The sequence below is a fragment of the Cynocephalus volans genome, chromosome 8 (genome assembly GCF_027409185.1).
Source record: "Cynocephalus volans isolate mCynVol1 chromosome 8, mCynVol1.pri, whole genome shotgun sequence".
NCBI classification, from domain to species: domain Eukaryota; kingdom Metazoa; phylum Chordata; class Mammalia; order Dermoptera; family Cynocephalidae; genus Cynocephalus; species Cynocephalus volans.
In genome coordinates this window covers 75,947,107-75,962,518 of record NC_084467.1, presented here as the reverse complement: position 1 = coordinate 75,962,518, position 15,412 = coordinate 75,947,107, and the positions used below count along the sequence as shown (strand labels likewise).

The following is a 15,412-nucleotide window of genomic DNA, read 5'->3' as shown; positions in this document are numbered from 1 at the left end:
AAATTGAAGGAGACCCATACTTTAAAGTCAGTTTAGAATGAGAATATATTATTGGTTTTCAGACTTTTTCAGATGGCAGATCAGGTGGAAGCAATGATATTTTTTTGAAACCAGAAATAACACTGTAGCAGAAAATACATTATGCTATACATTTCCAATATAAAAATAATCACTAATGGCTCTCTGCTACTTTTTTATGTGTTCAGTCTACTGCCTGGTAACAGATTTCAAAGGTTTAAGAAAAATTTGGAACAAAAACTCTGCAGACTGAAAGGAGACTTCTCTTATTTGAGTTTTAGAACGTCTTGGTATCGTTGACAGAATACAAGTGGAAGCCTAGGCTGCAGACCGCCAAATCATACCATTACTTACTCTGGAAAATAGCTCAATGGTTTGGGTATTTGATTAAAGAAAGGGCTTTTGTTTTCACTTAAAAATCTATTTTTCAGATAATAGAAAAATAATAAAAATATTTATCTTCAATATTATTATTATTAAACTAGATTTGAATAAATGGAACTAAACAGTGCATAAAATAAATTTTAAAGTATAGCTGGATCCAACTTTATTACCTATTCGTAGCAGGCTAATTCACTAGCTTTATATAGTAGTCTTATCATTTTTGGTGTGTATTGTACTCTGCCTCAACATTTACATGCACTCCAACAGGCCAGAATCTCTACAGAGGTAATATTAACATGTGTATAGTTCATTAGAAGTTTATCTCCTTGTCTCTTATAAGAAGAGTTTTTGAGAGAGTTGCATTTTCATCTCGGCTTCTTAGCTTATTGACTTTGTGACTGAGCAAGCAAATTACTCTGGGATCCTCAGTTTTGTCATAGTACTTACATTGGCTTACCTTTGAGTGTTTATTTTACACTGGTTATGAGCTAAGTTCTCTACCTACATTATAGAGTTGTTATGAGGATTAAATAGATAATGTAAGTATTCCTATTTGACAGAAAAGGAAATTAGGACATAATATGCCCAAAGTTACTTGGCAATTAGATGCCAGAATCTGGCTTCATCTTAGGACTGACTGCAGAGCCCCTTCTTTTTAAACCTCTAGGCTATTTTGCCTCTCATCTTAAAAATTTTAATAGTAATACCTACTTCACAGAGTTACTGTAAGTTGAGTGAGTTACAAGGCCTTTTTTTGCATTTATAGTTAACAATTGTAACAATAGAATTCCATCTGTACTTTTTATTAACAGTTATCAAATCTTTATTTTTCAATTTACCACAAACTTTAATGGCTTTTATTACTTAGTGTTTTTCAAGAATATATATTACCAAATTTGGCTTTGAGTCTCAACCAAACAGTTTTGTGTTGCTATAACAGAATACCTAAGATTGGGTAATTTATAAAAAATGGAGATTTATTTGGCTACAATTCTGGGACAACTGCATCTGGCACAGGCCTCGGGCTGCTTCTGTTCATGGCAGAAAGCAGCAGGCAGCTGGTGGGTACAAGATCACATGGCGAGAGAAACCAAGAAAGAGAGAGAGAGAGAGAGAGAGAGAGAGAGAGAGGAGGTGCCAGGGTCTTTTTAAACAACCAGCTCTTGTGGGAACTAATAGAGCGAGATCTCACTCAGGCGCCTTGCCCCCAGGGAGAGCATTACTCCATTCATGAGGGACCCAACCCCATGACTCAATCAGTTTCCAACACTGCCATATTGGGGATCAAATTTCCACATGAGTTTTGGAGGGGACAATACATCCAAACTCTATCAGTCAGTCACATAATTTTTCTAAGTTCTGAAAAAAGAGCATTAAAACATTTAGTTGTTTTCAATTTGCAAGGAAATTCTGTAGCCAGTTTCAGATGAAATGGAGATTAAGCTAACTGTAAAACTATAGCTGCTAAAGAAATTTCAGTTGCTTAAAATAGTTTCACTTTTGTAGTATGTCTGTAGCATCAGTACATGTACTGACTTCTTCAAAGGAAACAAAATAATCTGTCTTTAACAGATTATTCTAATTATAAAAACATTATTCACAAGGAAGCTTTTTTTAAGGATATGAATAATGTTTGTCAATAGTTATCAGTGTATCACTGAGACTACTGAGTAACAATTCTAAATAATGACATAAGTATTTACTTAATAATAGTAGCCTCTAACATTAAGTTCTTACTGTAGTAACTCAGTGTTCAAACACTTTAAATGAATTAGTTTATATAATTCTCACAACTTGTTAAGTACTATTATCTCCATTTCATAGCTGAATCTGAGGCATGTAGATCTTGCCTAATGTCATACAGCTAATAAGTAACTAGCAATATATGTATCATATATCAGTATAATAAAAGTCTTAAAGCTTATTTTATGGAGTTATTTAATTGAACTGAAAATATTTAAATTTATTTTTTACATATGCCTTTAACATGTAAGACAAATATAAGTTTTTTTAGGTGTTTACAAGTTAGGATTAGCTTCTACCTAAGCGTATTAGAACATTGTCACATTTGCAGATTGTAATACTTAAAAGGAAATAAACTCTCAAAATAATTGACTGCCAACAACAACATTTCCTAGATACACCCACTCAGAGTCAAAATAAGCTTCCCATTTATACACTAAATAATTCTTCTTGGAATAGGCTCTAAGAATGTAAAGAAAAGACAAAAATTACTATCCTTGAGAAGTAAAAGAAATGGACATTGAAACTGGACTGCCAGAATTCAGTTGGCAGGATATTCTATGTTGTGCTAAAATGTAATATCTAATGTTATGAAGGTAACAGAACTTATTTTCAAAGAATTAAAAATAAAAGTTAGAAGGAGGAGGGAATCAATAGATCTCTTAAAGTTGGTATGTAATGAACTATAGACATAACCGTATTAATTATCATGGAACTGAGCAACAGAACTTAAAACAAACAATTTAAATAAAAGTTATTTAGTGGAGGGTGAGAGACAGGACGATTTTTTACTTCTTACTTTACCCTTTTGTACTATTTCTTTTTTATCATTTCCAGGTGCATTGATTTCTTTAAAGAATTCAGTGAGATATGGACTGTAAACAAAATATATATATGTGCTACAAAAGCACCCAGAAGGAAGGGATAACCATTTGATAGGTCAGGTAAATATCACCACTTACTTAGAGGAGTTGATGCATGTGCTAAGTTGGAAAATGATTAGGAGAAGAGCCTCTCTGGCAGAAGGAAAAGTTAATGAAAAGGCACAAAGGCAGGAGAGTGTGGCCATATAAAATAAATCAAATAGCTAAGTTATGATGAGAGATGATGATGAGGGGTAGATGAGCAGGAGCCAAATGATGTAGGGCCTTGTGTACCTTTATAAGGAGTTGGACTTTATCCTATGGGCAAGGGACAAAATTAAAGGATTATAAACAGTGAGCTGGTATCTAGATTTGTATTTTAATAACTTTTGTTGGTGTGAACAATAGTTGATAGAGCAGAAGGGGGGATACTGTTGCCAGTAAAATAACTTATATTGCCGTTTTCAGAAGCTCAAGCTAACACACTGGCAGTGAAAATAGAGAAGGGACAGGTGTGAAAATATGAAATAGATTTAGGCAATAAAACCTACAGGATTTTTTGGACTGAGTTGGAGGAAAATAGGGATGCGTGAAGGTGCTTTCCAGTGTCTTACTTGAGATACTGGTAACCCCAACACAAGAGGGCTTCAAAAGATTTTGACTAGTTACAGCGTGGTAGCATATTAAGGTAGTGGTGGTGAGTGGGTGGATCAGAAAAGGGGCAGCAATAGAGAATAATTTTTAATAAAGCATACCCCTTTAGCTACAAACTGCCTTTTCAGTTTTATTTTTGAAGAAATAAGCATTAAAAGTTTTAATTTAGAAGGCCGTGAATTTTGTCTGTGTACCAGAATGAATTCTAAAATAGTATATTTGTCAAAGAGCAAGCAAAAATAAAAATGTGCGGCGTAACTTCTGTTTTTTCTGGTTTCATATTGCTGCTCTCAAGTTTTATATAATATTTAAGTTTTAGGATTATTATAGCTCTATTTTTATATCTATTTTTTAAGTTAAAATATATCGGGTGATTACTTTCTTTACTTTTAGTAGAGAGATATCATAATTTAATTTGTGCTAGCTGTTTTGTGTGTTGTTTTCAGATATTTGTAAAACTTTCTTCAAGATTGTAATTGCCCCTTTTTATGGCAAACAGTGTTCATTATTGGAATGGTAATATCAGCACTAACACAGAGAATTGATTTCTTTTGAAAAGCAGCTTTTGCTGTCATATTTAGCACCTTTATGTTCAGTGTTTAGTGCTACTGAATGTTTGAATGTTGGAACATATTTTGACTGGATCTCAGTTTTTCAGATTAACAGGAAAAATAGGTTGTATTTTTTAAACATTTAGTAGCAAAAAGGCATTGTATTTTTTTCTGTTGAGGTGTTTTGTTTTGCTTTTGTATTTTTGCTTTTGTTTTTTTGTGCCTGGCCGGTACAGGGATCCAAACTCTTGATCTATTGAGTATTATATAGTGAATACTTTGCCATTTTCTAAAATATTTTTACTTTAAGCTATTACCAAGGGGCTAGTTGGTTTTTTTTAAAAACTACTTACTACGATAATCAAGTTTAGAATCATTTTTACTAATTTTTTGGATATTTGGACTTCAGAAAATATAGTGGCCATATTCTCATTTTCTAGTTATTTCTTTTCATTGTGTGATATTTTCTAAGTATCAGTAAAATTGAATGCATTCTTCCCAAGTGATGACCCTGGATCACACATACCTGTAGCTGAAGTATGTGTGGATGTGGGGGGGTAGGAGGGGTATGTGCAGATGTGTGTATCTTTGGTGTATTTGTTTCCATGTGGAAGTCTCATCATTACAGTCTTACCCGCCTTGTTTTAGGTGTATATACAAATTCTGTTTGGTGTATATACAAATCCTATATGTTATGACAGTATTGAAAGAAACCTGTTTCTTTTTTTCCTCGGGTTTCACAGTTAGAATGGTCTGATCTAGAATGCTATAGTGTCAAAGAAACATTTTCACTTTCAATTAATTTTATTTTATTTTTTTATATTTTCATTGAGTTTTTAGTGGAACATTGATTCTGTCTTTATGGAAGGATTCCCCCAGTGTATTCTTACCTTCTTTAGAGCCTAATTTAAATTAAGCTGGACGTTACTTTGCTTGTTTTGTAACTTTTCTTCTCAATCTCAAGGCAGGAACTAAAGATATAAAAAGTAATAGCACTTTAATAGCCTAGTAGAATAAGTTTTAAACTTAATGAGCTTCCTTGGGCATATCGTCATTGCTTTATATTTTTTCAGAATTCAGTAGAAAGCCTCAAAATGAATAGTTTAATCTCTGGGATATAGTATTAGAGAATTATATTTGCCAGCTTTGTTTGCTAAAATTATAAAACTGGATTTTTCCCCCTAATTCGCAATGTACATCCATTGTTCCTAAGCAAAGATTGCCATCAGTCACAGTGGATATGGAAGTGTCTTGCCTTATACGTTGTAGAAAACCTACCATGTGACTTAAACTGTGAACTCTTGACAAAAGGTTACAACTAGATCACAAAAAATTTAGTGCCCTAATTATTTGTCCATAGGTAATTGTAGCTTATTGTTCCTATCACTACAGGTACTTTTTAAAATACCAGAAAATATGAGAATGATTTGATGAATAATGAATTAAAATTTAAAGCATTAGCAGACCACTAAACATAGTTTATGTGAAAACATTTCCACTGAGAATTAGCTGGCCAAATTTTGTAAAAAACAGCTTCTGCGTGATATTTTTTCATTATATGAAAGGAGTAAAGTTGATTTTAAGAAATTATACTGCATGCAGTTAATGTTTGAAAAAGTACATATATTTGATTGTATCATAATTGTTTTTTAATTGGGTGCTCAAAATATAATGCTCAGCTTTCATCACACTATTAGCCATACTTCCTTATTTTAAAATTCCTTCATTTTACTTAAGAAAAAAAAAATTCTTTTAATTTATTTAAGGGCTAGCCTTCAGTAGACCTGTAAGAAGAGTTACTCCTCCGATCTGAATTCTGTTCAGCAGTTAAAATTTTTGCTTTTGTTTGCCTAACAGAGCATTTTCTTTATATTACTACTTAATATTCATAATTATGTGAATGGTATATTAACTTGGTTTGAAAAATTTTAATATGAACAAACCTAGCGCTATAGGAGAATAAAAACCAAGTTTAATTACTTTCATTAAAATTTATTTCAGTTTTTTCTAATGGTACTGTTGAATTTCTTTAATAATACTAAAATTTTTCCTTTAAATAGAGTAGGTTTCAAAAATGAAAATATGTAGCTACAAGCAGTACCTCATAAGTAAAAAAAAAGAAAAACATACTGCAGCATTTGTCTTGCTAAGTCAATGCTTACATGGTTTACCTTTTAGAATTAATTTGGTTAGTCCGTTGAGCAGAAACCTATTGTTTGATCAGTTTACAAGTTTGCCTTATTAATAGGTATGGTACAAGGCAACGTTCTCATCACTGGCCACACATTACAATCATTTGCGGAGCTTTAAAAGTAGTAGTAATTAAAATGCTGATGCCTGGATCTTATCTCTAATATCTTAATTTAGTTTGTCTGGAGTGGGTTCCAGGGATCAGTAATTTTTAAAATCTTCCCAGGTAATTCTGGTGTACTGTCAGAGTTGAGAACATTGCTGTAAGTTAATTTGAATTTGAAAGCTTTTGGAGTGGCCATTCTAATTACAGGAGAACAATGAATGATAGCCCTGAATAGTCCCTGAACAAAAAACTCTATTAACTATGCGTGAAAATGAGTTTCAGGTACACAACTTGAACTTAACCAACAGTGTGAAAGTTTGTAATAATAGCTGTTGTTAATTATTAAGTATTAAAGAATCCAGGTTTGGGGCATTTTTTTTTTTTTTTTAACTCCTTATGGCAACTCTGGAAAGTAGGTAATTTCCCTTTAGTTCAAGCAGTAAACTGAAGCTCAGAAAATTAATTACCAAAGGGGGACATTCTGCTTGTAATTGGCAGCCAGAATTGGACCAATAACTTGTTCAATTTTTTGAACTCTTTTCACTATACCATGTTGTATGAAAATTTGATATTTAGTTTAGCTTAGCTTAAATAATTAGTTTATTCAAGGTTGTCTTACCGTCATGTTTCTTTAGAGTCAGGATTTTCATCACCAGCAAAAATATACTAAGTGCTCAGTGTTGGAAAGTAGTAGAGCATTTGACTTGGACCAGGCTTACAGATTTGTGGTGGTGGTGGTGGTGGTGGTGGTGGTGGTGGTGGTGGTGGTGGTGGTGGTGGTGGTATGATGGCAGCAAAAGTTAAAAAATGTAGCACTTTTTAAAAAAAATTCAGAAAATTTACATAGCTCGAGTGTTGCTTTTGTTCGGTGTAATAAATTAACCTATTTTAGAATCTAGGTATCTGGTGAGAAACAGCATATATCAGCTTTTTGTCTTGCTGTTAATCTGAATCTTTTTGTAGCAACTAGTTGGGCTTTAGTTAAAACAAAATTATCAGGAGGATGGTCAGGTGGGTATGAGGAGAAAAGTCATTACATTCCTGTAGTAATTAGTTCTCAGGGAAGCCTTTCTACAAGGAAAGGTATACATTGTCGCAAAATCTTAGTAAAATGTATGAAATATATAGAATCTAAAATTGAACTATATACAAATAATCTTAGTAATACTTAAAATATATTTATTTAAACTGGGGGAAAATCCACTAACCACAAAGCTAGAATTTATCTTAAGAAAAATGGATAAAAGTCACTTATTTTTTAAACAAGAAATTAGCATATTCAGAAATCCTGTTACAAATAAGCTAAGTTAGTGGTGGAGCTGAGGTAGTTAGATATTTCTATTTCCCACCCAGAGAACCCCATCAGAAGTTTAGGAAAACCTGGCAATCATAAGCATATTAGTCAGTATTCTATTGTTTATGATGGAATACCTGAAACTAGGTAATATATAAAGAAACAGAATTTATTTCTTACAGTTTTGGAAGCCGGAAAGTTTAAGGTCGAGAGAATGCATCTGGTGAGAGCCTTCTTCCTGCTGGGGGCTGTTTCTGCGGAGTCCCATGGTAATGCAGGGTATCATCACATAGGAGGGCTGAGAGAGAGCACATGTCCAGTGAATGAAAATGAGCTGAGATACCGGGTACCATTCAAGCTTTACTAAAGGAAAAGAATCTGCCGGGCTGTGCTCAAAGTGAGAGGCAGCCCAGGTCTGCCCTCAAAATGGGGGACAGCACCAGGTGTGGGGGTGGTAGAGCTTATATAGGGCACCAAGGGTTGGCTGATACCATCAAGGAGGGGCATTATGCTAATGTGGGAACTATGCAACCAGGGTAGAGAACTGCATCCTTGCAGAAGCAAAAGGGTTTCTGTTTAACTTACGAGGCTTCTCATAAAAGGAAGTGGGGAGGGGTTTGGTGCTGGTGTGGAAGACAAGGCCAGCGGCTATTTTGTGTTTATTGTGTGCACAGTGGCACCAGTCACATCCAGAATCCATTATCCACATGCTCTCTTCCTCTCCTTATAAAGCCCCAGTCTACTCCCTGACAAACCATTAAACCATTAACACATTAATGGATTAATCCATTAATGAGGGTATAGTCTTCACAATCCTATTACCTCTTCAAGGCCCACCTTTCAAATAACATATTGGGGATTAAGTTCCTATGCAAGCTTTGGGGGGGGGACAAACATTAAAACCATGGTGTTGTTACGTTAAAATAGATATAGACTCCAAAGGGAAAAGGTGTGGTTTTACGTATTATTTTCATATTTTTCTGAAGGTTTTCATATATTTCCCTTCAAATTATTTGGGCTAGTATAATATAATCCCACAGGAGTAATGACTTACTAGTGCCTAGAATTAGGTTGTCTATATAAATAAGGTTTCTTTAATGCATGTAAGGAAGAGGCCTACCCACTTGCTATAAGAAGTTATATAACTTGCTTCTTTGGTTTTTCTCTTCCGTTGAAATTTTCCCCTAAATGTTTGAAGGTGAGCATTTTTATGGTTGGAATTCAGTTAAAGTCAAGGAATTGCAAATTTTAACTTTTTTTTTTTAGTCCTTTCATACTTTAAGCCCTAGAGAATTCCTGTTATTTATAGGTGGCACATATTTCATTGTGTGTGACATTGTGTATGATGCCAAAGCTGCTTGTTATTACTTTATGAAGCATTAAAATTTACTGCAGTCTATGGTTAAATTATTTATTGGCCATGAAAAGCACATATTTTCCTATGAACACTACATATTCATGAGTAAAATGTTGACTAGCATCACAAATTAATGCTTCTCTGACTATAATGATGCTATGCAACTTTACATTACTACTGTACAAAGTATGTCGAAGGAACTTGAAGTATTTTTAAAGTTATGTGATGAAGAGGCATTTAATTTTGCTAAATGAACAGTTCTCTTCATTTAAGCGCACTATATTGAGCAACTTTGTGCCAGTTTTGGGATAGATTAAGGTAAGACATTTTCTGCCCACAGTTAAGTTATAGAATATTTGATATACATTGTCATGAGAACAGAGTTCTGTGGAAGTTTACCAGGAAAGTCCCTGAGACTAGGAAATCAAGAAAACTTTGCCTGGAGAAGGTCACATCTGAGCTTCCTTCCCGTTAAATGATGTTTCTAATGTTTTTAATTAATCAGTGTGTGTGTTTGTGGTGCAGAAACTTTTTTTCCATGAATGGGTTATGGATATGCTAGGATACTGAATTCAGCGCTTGAGACAACCAAGTGGGGTCTGGGGTAAGTAAGGTTCTCTGGCTAATCATCTCCAGTTATAAGCATCTTCCTCCTTTTACTCCAGCACTCCATACAATTATTATCATTTTCCATGTGTCATGATATGAAAAATATTGGGAAACAGTGATGTAGAGAAATGTCATTATGTAAGGTAATGGAATCTCCACCAAAAGTTTCCAAAGGATCACAAATAAAAGAAATCTGCAAGCCAGATTTTAATACGGCCATATATGTTTTTAATTGTGATAAAATATACATACATAAAATTCACCATTTTAACCATTTTTAAGTGTACAGTTCAGTGGCATTAACTACATTCACATTGTTAAACAGCCATCATCACCATCTTTCTCCAGAACTTTCTTCATCTTTCCAAACTGAAACTCTATACCCATTTGTCTGGCTTGGCTAAGGCCTGGAATCCTCACAGCACCAATTGTGTAGCTCTTAATCCTGTCGACTAGGCCGATTGTCGAGCTAGGGCTGGGTCTGGAGCTCTCAGACCCCTCAAGCCCATTCACAGACAGGGTCACAAACCCTTCACATGCCAGGTTGGGTTACCAGACCCCTCACACGCAGGTCTATGAGCTAGATAACCAGCCAAAAGGTCCTTGGAACCATAGGTTGGAAAGCATGGCTGCACTGGGTGCCCACCCACCTACTTCACTCACTCTCTCCCTCACACTCTCTCTCTCTCTCTCTCTCTGACTTACACACAAGAATAGCAACAAAACTAAAAAGATAAATTGGCACACATGTGCACTAACTACACACACACACACACAATTTGCTTACAATGGATGTGCTAAAACCACACCCATTCTATTTTCCCAACACCATTAAACAGTAATTCCCTATTCCTCCCTCCCCCAGTCCCTGACAACCACCATTCTACTGTGTATCTGAATTTAACTGCTCTAGTTACCTCATTTAAGTGGAATCATGCAGTACTCGAATTTGTCCTTTGTGACTACCTTATTTCACTTAGCAAGATGTCTTCAAGGTTCCTTCATGTTGTGTCATGTGTCAGAATTTTCTTTCTTAAAGTTGAATAATATTCCATTGTACGTACATACCACATTTTGTTTATCCATTCATCTCTTGATGAACACATGAGTTGCTTCCACCTTTTGAATGTTGTAAATAATATTGCTGTAAACATGGGTGTACAGGTATCTGTTTGAGTCCCCTCTTTCTCTTCTTTTGATTATATACCCAGAAGTAGAATTGCAGATCATATGGTATTTTCTTTTAATTTTTTTAAGAAACTACCATTCCATTTTCCGTAGTGGCTGCACTGCTTCACATTTCAAACAACAGTGCACTAGGTTCCAATTTCTTCACATCCTCACTACTGCTTGTTTTGTTTTCTTGATATTAGCCATCCTAATGGGTGTGAAGTGGCCTATTATTGTGGTTTTGATTTGCATTTCCCTAATGACTAGTGACGTTGAGCTTCTCTTAATTGGCTTATTGGTAATATAGCCTTATATTTTTTAAGATTTTTTTTTTTCTGGAGTTATTTAGACAAGATTAACCAAATCTTGTTCAAAAGCAACTTATTGCATAGAACTAAGTCAACCTATTAAATTTTTACTACTGCAAGGAGCCTAACAGATCATCAGAGTTCTTACTTTGAAATCCATCAGTGGTTCCAGAGCATTGATGAATGAACAGCCTGCATTAAAGCAAAATTCTATCAGATTCTCAAAAGGATCTGTGACCCTCAAAAACTTAAGAACTTCTCATCTAGCCCAGAATCATCAAAATGTTAAAAGTCATTATCTTTTGAATAGGTTGAATTGAGGTGATTTTTAAATTTCTACATTGTGCTTTTCTGTATTTTCCAAAGTACTTTAAATAAACATGAGTAGTGCATATGATTCTTTTTTTTAACTAAATAAACACTATTTTAGAACTTTAAAAAGTGAAATCCATCTTTAACACTTGGACTTTTATTTTATTAAAAAAAAAAATCTAAGAGCTAGGAAGAAATGAAATGAATATTGGCAGTCTTCTCTTAGAGACACAGCACATTCCCAAGCATATTCTTGCCTTATAAAAAGAATAAGCAGGCTCTACAGCTACAAAAAAAGTGATGTTTACCATTGAATCCATTTCAGCTGAACTCATTGCCATAAAATATTTGCATTTGAGTTTTTTATAGTGAGCTTTCACTATAAAGAGAATATGGAGATTCTGTAGCTTAGAAATGCGATATTTACTGCTGAATCCATTTCAACTGAATTTCATTAAAGAAAAATATTTGCATTTGAGTTCTTTATAATGAAATTTTACTGTTTTTCTTATAATATCTTTACATAGTACTTCCTATAATAACTACTTTTAAAAGGTATTTGGTTTTGGTTTTATTGTTAAAATATTGATCACTTAATATTGAAAGCAACCAGAAAGAGTTTTCATTAAGTATCTCTTGGACAGATGGATGTATACTCATGTTCAATTTATCACCCTAAAAAAAAACTATAGTGAATCTTTAAGATTTTGTAAAGAGCTTCCGAGGTGTATTACTCCGATTTCTGTTGCTTATAACAGAATATCTAAAACTGGATAATTTGTAAAGGAATAATATTTATTTCTTATAGTTTTGGAGGGTAGGAAGTCCAAGGTTCCGGAGGGCACATCTGGTGAAGGCCATCTTTGTGGTGTCTCTATACAGTGACATAGGGTGTCACATGGCAAGAAAGTGGTATGAGCAAGAGAAAGCTAACCCCCTCACTTGCCCTCCTTATAAAGCCATCAGAACTATGCCCATTACTCCATGAGTGGATCAGTCTATTCATGAGGGCACAGTCCTCACAATTTAATCATCTCTTAAAGGCCCCACCTTTCAAATAATTGGATTTCTTCCCCTCTTAGCACTATTAAGTGAAGTTCAAGCTTCTGTGATTTTGGGGAGAACATTCAGTTCACAGTACTAGGACATCTTACCTATTAAAGTTTATTGTCAAGTCTCTTTATCTCCTTGTGTCTTTTTGGGTAGGTTTAAGAATATTCCAAGTAGGGCTTAAGTTCCTCTACCATTTAAAATACCTACATGGTCCTATCCAGCTCCGACATTTCTTTGTTCTATATATCTGCTTAACTGTAATCTTTATACTCTGCAATTTCATATTAAATACATTTTAAAATTTATACCAGTTTTTAAAATTCCTGTTTTTTTCTTTTTTAGCTGTATGCAGGAGCTATTCTTGAAGTCTGTGGATGAAAATTGGGGAGGTTCCCTCAAGTCCAAGGTATGTCAAATTACCTCCAAAAAACTGTTTCATCATTTAAAATCATCATTTCACAAGAACAGTTGTTTTAAATGTTCCCAGGAGTGAAAAATTTTAGGACTATACTTTTCAACAGTATATGAATTTTTTTCACATTTGTTTTCATGGAGGTGGAGTCTTAGGATAATTGGTGAATACTAAGTTACTTTACTGTAAGCAAATACAATATATGAAATTTAGATTTAAAAAAACAACACATGAAGTGGTTATTTTCTTAAAAGGAGAGCCTTTCCTTTGCTGGATATAAATTTTATGAGAGCCTTTCCTTTACCAGATGTAAATGAAATTACTTTAAATAACACACCAGTGTAGGTGTTTTTGTTTGTTTGTTTGTTTGTTTGTGTTTGTTTTTTGGTTTTGTTTTGGTGGCTGGCTGGTAGGGGGATCCAAATCCTTGACCTTGGTGTTATCAGCACCACACTCTGACCAAATGAGCTAACCAGCCATCCCCTCTAGTATATTTTAATTTGGGGGGGGGGGGGGGGTTGTTTTTTAATTTTATTGAATCAAAATTGATTATACATATTTTGGGGGTTCAACATTGAGATATGTTGTCAGATCAATATTACTAGCATATATATTGTTACAAATTGTAATTATTCTTTATGCCCCTTGTCCAATCCCTCCCCATCCCCTTTTCCCTCCCCCTCCCCCATCTAATCACCCTAGATTTCTTCTCTCCCTCTGAAAGGATAGTGGTTACTCTGTTGATCTGCTGCCCAAATGATCTGTACAATGCTGAGAGGCGTGATCAGGTCCCCCAATATTATCATAGAGCAGATGCCTCTTCCGTCATTCTGAAATGGGCTCTGTGGAGAGAGACATTCTCCTCCTTTATCTCTGCTGGTGATTCTCCTTGTGTCAACGCACCCAGTGGCTGGCAGACCATCTGCTTGGTGGTTAAGGCATCTAGCTGCCTTCACGGCAGCCATGGTTATTGTGGTGGCTGTGGTGGGCCACCCACATGGAAGAGATGTTTTTGGCATGCTCCTTGGTGGTGGCAGTGTGCTTGGTTGTGGAGAGTGTCCAATCCCTGGCTCCATGCCCCGGTTCTCAAGTGGGTCCTGAGGCGCTGGCACGGTGTGCCTGGTTGTGGGAACAGGGGTCCAGTCCCCTTCTCCATGCCCCAGGTCCCCAGGAAGGCCCCAAGGCACTGGTGTGGTGTACCTGGTTGTGGGAGGGGGGGTCTAGTCCCCTTCTCCATGCCTCAGGTCCCTGGGCGGGCCCCAAGGCACTGGCATGGTGAGCCTGGTTGCGGGGGTGGGGGGTGTCTGGTCCTCAGCTCCATACCCCTGGTCCCTGGGTGGGCTCCAAGGCACTGGTGCAGGGTGCCTGGTTGTGGGAGAGGGGTCCAGTCTCCTTCTCTATGACCTGGGTCCCAGGCAGGCCCCAAGGCATCGTCTAGTGTATTTTAAATGTGAATTGTATTAGTACGTTCTTGTGTTGCTAAAACAGAACACCTGAGACCAGGTAATTTTTTTTTTTTTTTTTTAAAGTTTATTTGGCTCACGATTCTGGAGCAACTACTCTGGCACAGGCCTCAGGCCACTTCCACTCGTGGCAAAGAGTAGTGGGGATGCATCAGAGCAGCTGGTGTGCGAGATTACATGGCAAGAGAGGAGGAGAAGAAAAGGAGGGAGGGAGGAAGACACCAGGCTCCTTTTAACAACCAGCACTCTTGGGAAGTAAGGAGAGTGAAAACTCACTCACCCCTGGATCCACTCTTATGACCCAAAGACCTCCCTCTAGGCCCTACCTCCCAACGCTGCCACATTGGGGATCAGATTTCAGCATCAGTTTTGGGGTAGACAAACATATCCAAACTCATCTTGAATTGATTTATGTAAAACTCCTAAGGAATAATTGCAATAAATCAGAGTAGACCTACTCAAAATGACAAATCACCAGGAAGAGAATTATAAAATTTAGGGTACGAAAGAGAGAAAGTCATATGTGTATATCTTCACAGGAAATTTCTGTGATAAATATGTTAAAGGATAATTGTGAAAGTATATTTTTGTGGTTAACATCAAACAATAATGGAATGTTGCAGCTCCAAAAAGGCTTGAACTAAGGCTTTTTTGTTCTTGCATGTCACTTGAAAATCAGTTTTATGAAACTAGTCTGAAGGTAATGCACCTCTCTCTCTTTTTTTTTTTTAACTGAAATGCATAAGTTTTCTATTTACATGCCTCATTCTGCTTTGGTTTGGTTTGGTTTGGTTTGGTATGGTTTGGTTTGGTTTGTTGGCAGCCAGCCAGTACAGGGATTGAACCCTGGACCCTGGTGTATCAGCACCACATTCTAACTAGCTGAGCTAACTGGCCAGCCCCACCTCAATTCTGTTTTGACATT

General features: G+C 35.8%; 1 protein-coding gene across 1 annotated transcript in view; it reads left to right on the top strand.

Moving 5' to 3' along the window:
* Positions 1-15,412, top strand: part of SELENOF (selenoprotein F) — a 48,846-nt gene that overhangs the window by 14,871 nt on the left and 18,563 nt on the right. The window contains exon 3 of the mRNA XM_063106029.1: positions 12,955-13,018. Coding sequence (XP_062962099.1) covers positions 12,955-13,018 — 64 coding nt within the window. The remainder of the gene's footprint in view (positions 1-12,954; positions 13,019-15,412) is intronic.